At 38.1% G+C, this 4,629-nt stretch overlaps 1 protein-coding gene across 1 annotated transcript in view; it reads right to left on the bottom strand.

The window, feature by feature from the left end:
• The window catches only part of LOC119581947 (arginine/serine-rich protein PNISR-like), a gene marked incomplete in the record, with an annotated part of 13,713 nt that overhangs the window by 3,213 nt on the left and 5,871 nt on the right, over positions 1-4,629 (bottom strand). The window contains 7 exon segments of the mRNA XM_037930121.1: positions 267-369; positions 1,148-1,387; positions 1,492-1,629; positions 1,930-2,154; positions 3,235-3,389; positions 3,741-3,983; positions 4,249-4,344. Coding sequence (XP_037786049.1) covers positions 267-369; positions 1,148-1,387; positions 1,492-1,629; positions 1,930-2,154; positions 3,235-3,389; positions 3,741-3,983; positions 4,249-4,324 — 1,180 coding nt within the window.

Genomic DNA, 4,629 nt, shown 5'->3' with positions numbered 1-4,629 from the left:
TTACAGAATTGCATCTTTGAGAAATATAAAGTGATTAATAATTACGCTTTAGAATTTAAGTACAAATGCTCCTCCCAAAGACCACAAAGTCACAACCAACGAGCACATCATTAATTATTTCTTTTTCAGCATTAAGATTCCTCACTGAATCAGCAGAATAATGACTTTACGGTATCCCAAAACGACTGCTGAGAGTCAGGCTCTGCAGTGCAGAGCTACAGTACTAACAACCCTGCCCACACAACTGACACCAGTGAAAGGTGTACCTTTCATACGAGCACGATTCAACACTTCAGATGCAACCTCCTCCATCATTTCTGTAGTAACGTCCAGTAAAATTTCTGTCATCCAACGTCGCAATTTCAGCATCTGAAAAAGAACAAATAAATATATACACACCAGTTCTAACTAAAACTATTTTTTTATTCCATACACAAAAATATTTGTATATTCCATACACAAAACTAGAGAAAGACAGTAGCAGTTATATTTTCTTCTGTAATAAGTGAATGAATTTTACTCAAGATACTTGCATTTAAGATCTAAAAAAAAATAATGTAGAAAAAAATAATAAATGGGAAAAACTTACTATTCATATAATTATTTTTTTTTAACAAACAAATGACCACTGAGCTATAAATATAAATTTTACAGTATGAGATTCCTGCTATACAGATGTAAATGCAAGAGTATCTTCATTTTCTAGTCATTTACCTAACCTCCAAATATACAATAGGCATGACTGAAATATTGTGATGTCATAACTATGGATAAAGAAGTTTTTGGAATACATTCAGGATGTTTATCTTTAACCCACTCACGCCAGGAGACACCTGATCATACTCTACCACGTCATACCCCTAACACCAGCATGATGTCGTCATGTCATGTGGAGTTTGAGCCTTCTCTAAGTTGTATCCTTAGAAATAGCCCCTCAAAGGTAGGCTTAAACCCTACATTTGAGGGGCTACAGCCAAGAGTATACAGACCATAGTAATTTTATGTTTCCTGTGTTTCTGATTTTCCCCTCAAATTGCTGACTCTGCATGCACCCATATGCATTGTTTGGTATTGCACTGCCATCAAAGTTTAGGGTCTAAATGTATGAATCTATGCACTATTACAGAGTTAAGATTCTTCAAATCACCATTTCTTGTATCTTCTCCTCTTCTGACTTTGCAGGTTCAGGTGAAGGCATTCTCCTACTAATTTTAACTTCCTCCTCTTTCTCTTCAGTTTCCTCTCTACTGCCCCCATCTTCTTCTGTGCCCCCTTGGCTGTTCTGGGGAGCAAAGCGAGACCGACGCTTCCTGGCCATGCCCAGACCAGTTGTTGCGGTCTCTGGACTGGCTGACCTACTATGGTCTGACATATCACTGTCACTGTCCTGGAAAATAAGATCATGTCTTGTATATGTCCTTCATCTTTTCTAGCTTTGTTTAAGAAAACACAATATTTTTCATCAGCCAGCAAAAGGCCAATCCTACTTACAAATTTACTTTTCCTGGGCACACGAGGTTTGCCGTCATTTGCAAGATCTTCCTCTAGGATACGTCGAGCTCTGGCTTCCTCTTCCCTCTTTCTCTTCAGCATCTCCTCTTTCTCAGACATTTGCCTTTCTTTCTCTAACTGTAATGAAAAACATTTACAAACTTTTTACCTCAGTCACCAATCCTTGTTGCTACTGTAAACTAAAACCTTTGTACAGAAACCTTTCACCTAATTAAATATATCTGCATTTTAAAAAAGTATTTAGCTTTCTAGTAATAATTACTTAAACAACTTAATATACAATAATACAAATGAAAAATGAAGGGTGAGAAATTAACATAAATTGAGCCCTTAATTTGGTATCCTTCAGAGACTATATAAAAAAACTCTTGACAAAACGGCATATAACTAAGGAACTAAGCGCGAGACTACCCATACCTTTCTCTGCTTCTCCCGCTCCATCTTCTCCAAGCCCTCTCGAATCCAGGCTGGCAGTTTCTTCCTCTGTGCCGCATCCAACTGGAAGTCAGCCTCCTTGCCCACCATGCGATCAGGGTATGTTGGTCCCACTTGGAATTCTCGGCCTCTCCGGTCCCTTCGGTCATTCCTCCCATACTCTCCCTGCACTCCTTCTGTTCCAACAATGGGCCATCCATATTCACCCTGTTTGGAAAAAATTAAGAATGTCAGCCACTCTTATCAATCCTGGGTACAAGGCAAACTGTACAGTTGTATTAAGAGACAAATGTGTTGCAACTAATGTAAAACTATAATGCTATAATTTTCATAGGACAATCTACTGTCTCACAAAGTCCTAGGTCACATATCTAAAGCAAAGGCAACAATTATATGAATATCTCATTCTCTGCATAGTATCAGGATTAACCAAATACTGGATTATCAAATAAACATCAAATATCCACTTACGTTCAGACAATCCACCTTGACAAAGGAACTCACCTACAATCCTTTATCCTTGTATTTACAAATATATTTATTTCCAATATACACATCAATTACATCAGCCTGTCCAGTAACATGTATTAGTCTAAGTTAACCATTTATAAATATAGTCTGCTCCCTTAAATCTTCTTCATATTACTAGCATTGCCTCATTTAACTTCAGACACCAGAAACCTTAGATACCTTCTCAATAAGAGATCAGCTAAAACATAGAGGGAGAAAAAATGATGTGCAAATAAGATTGGCTATCTGGGCAAAGCACACAATCAATATAAAAGAATGACAAAAGAAAAAAATTAACTTGCTATCATGAAATTTAGCAAATTCACATATACATGACATATATATGTCTTAAAAATAGTAAAAGTGGATAGTCTATTTCTAATCACTTGAACAACTATTGCCAATACTCCTACATCAATCTACAACAATAAATTCAAAGAAACAAAATATAACAAATATATCTGTATATGGTTTCCATGTAAAAAGATATTACAATTTTTATTTGTGTTTAAAACTGGCCCAAAAATAAGAAAATTAATATCTGTTACCCTCTGTGTATATGACACCCCTTAAGAGTATCTGCAATTCATCTGAAACTTGCTGTACCAACAAAATCATAACTCCTGATATCCTACAGTTACCAAGACCAAGGTTGAGGAACAAACATCAAAAGCGCAGTGCTGGTAGCGATGAGGAGCCTCAGATACCTACCTGCATCTCCATGCCAAGGGCTGCTGAAAACTCATTACCATACATGGTGTACCCTGCCTGGCTTACATCTTTTCCGCTATAATGCTGTTGGGTGTTTATGTCTTGATTTGCAGCACTGCTCTGGGAGTATGCATCAACAGGCCAACCCCAACCCCAGCCCATTCCGGTGGTGTGGGTGGGTGGCCAGTTTCCCTCGCCATTCCAACTCCCCCACGATTCTCCTGCAACAAGAAAGGAGAGTTGTCAATTTACCCCCCACTAGCAATAGATTTTAATACCTGTGAACTCCGTTTTACCATTTTCACTTTATCACACTCTTCTTCATGAATTCTAATTCAAAATCTATTTCATTCATCAAAATCTTGCTAATCTAGTGGCTCTTAATATAAAAAAAATTCACCACATTCACTATCTACTTTGCCAAATTAATCTTAATTAAAAGATTAATGATATCAAATGATGAAAAAATTCACGTTCCTTAATGTATATGAAACATTCTCATGAATTTTCTTACCAACTATTACACTTCTATAAATAAAAGAGGAAATACAAAGGAAAAACCTCTTCCCTACCATTCTGCTGGTCAGAGCCATTTGCTGCTGGTCCCTTATCGTCCTCAATCTCCATGTCCATCTCTCCTCCCCCACCTGCAGCGGCTGCATCTTCGGGAGGATGCACTTGGGGAGCTGGCCCTGAGCTTGCCACCGGCTGGGAAGGGTGGCTCGGCTCCTGGGGAGGTTGGGTCTGCTCCTGTGGTGCTGTCTCCTTCATCTGAATCCATTGCTTCGCAAGTTCAGCCCAGTCAACCGTGGATGCTGCATAATATATACAAATAGGAAGGTTACAGAATGCAAAATTATTTTGAAACACTGAAAGTGCCAGCAAAAGTTATTATTTTTAATTACATTACATTACTGCACATAGAACTTTGCACTAAAGACAGAAAATAAAATTAAACATAAATGGCACCACATACAAAACATTTCTCAACCAAGCTTGAACCTAACAGAGTCAATATCCAACCTTTAGGTTTCACTGTCGTGCTTAATCTTGAGAGACATTCCATTGTACATTACTTACCTTCCTCAGGCTTCATATTCTGGTAGTGCTGGGGCTGCAAGGCCCACGATGCCCACTGTGGCGCACCTGACCACATGGTTCCACTTAATTAGTAACCTGTTAAGGATTAAAAGGTCAAATGTTAAAATTAGAAGAATTTGTTAGCAGTCAACCTCACACCTACATATCAAATTAGTAAGTAAACACATTATAATGGCAGGTAAAGAGAGGAATACTCATATTTGTATGTAAAGTAAACTACTAAGGCTGGCCTTCACTGCCCAGGGCCCATCGACTAAACCCTTTGATTCATGTTGTTTTACTCTGAACTTGGTGGAAAGTATAACAACTTGTAATGAAGATACTTAGAGGGGACTGGAGGCTAAGTACCTGTACTTCACA

Source organism: Penaeus monodon, chromosome 15 (genome assembly GCF_015228065.2).
Source record: "Penaeus monodon isolate SGIC_2016 chromosome 15, NSTDA_Pmon_1, whole genome shotgun sequence".
Taxonomy (NCBI): Eukaryota; Metazoa; Arthropoda; class Malacostraca; order Decapoda; family Penaeidae; genus Penaeus; species Penaeus monodon.
This window is presented reverse-complemented; position numbering and strand designations above follow the sequence as displayed.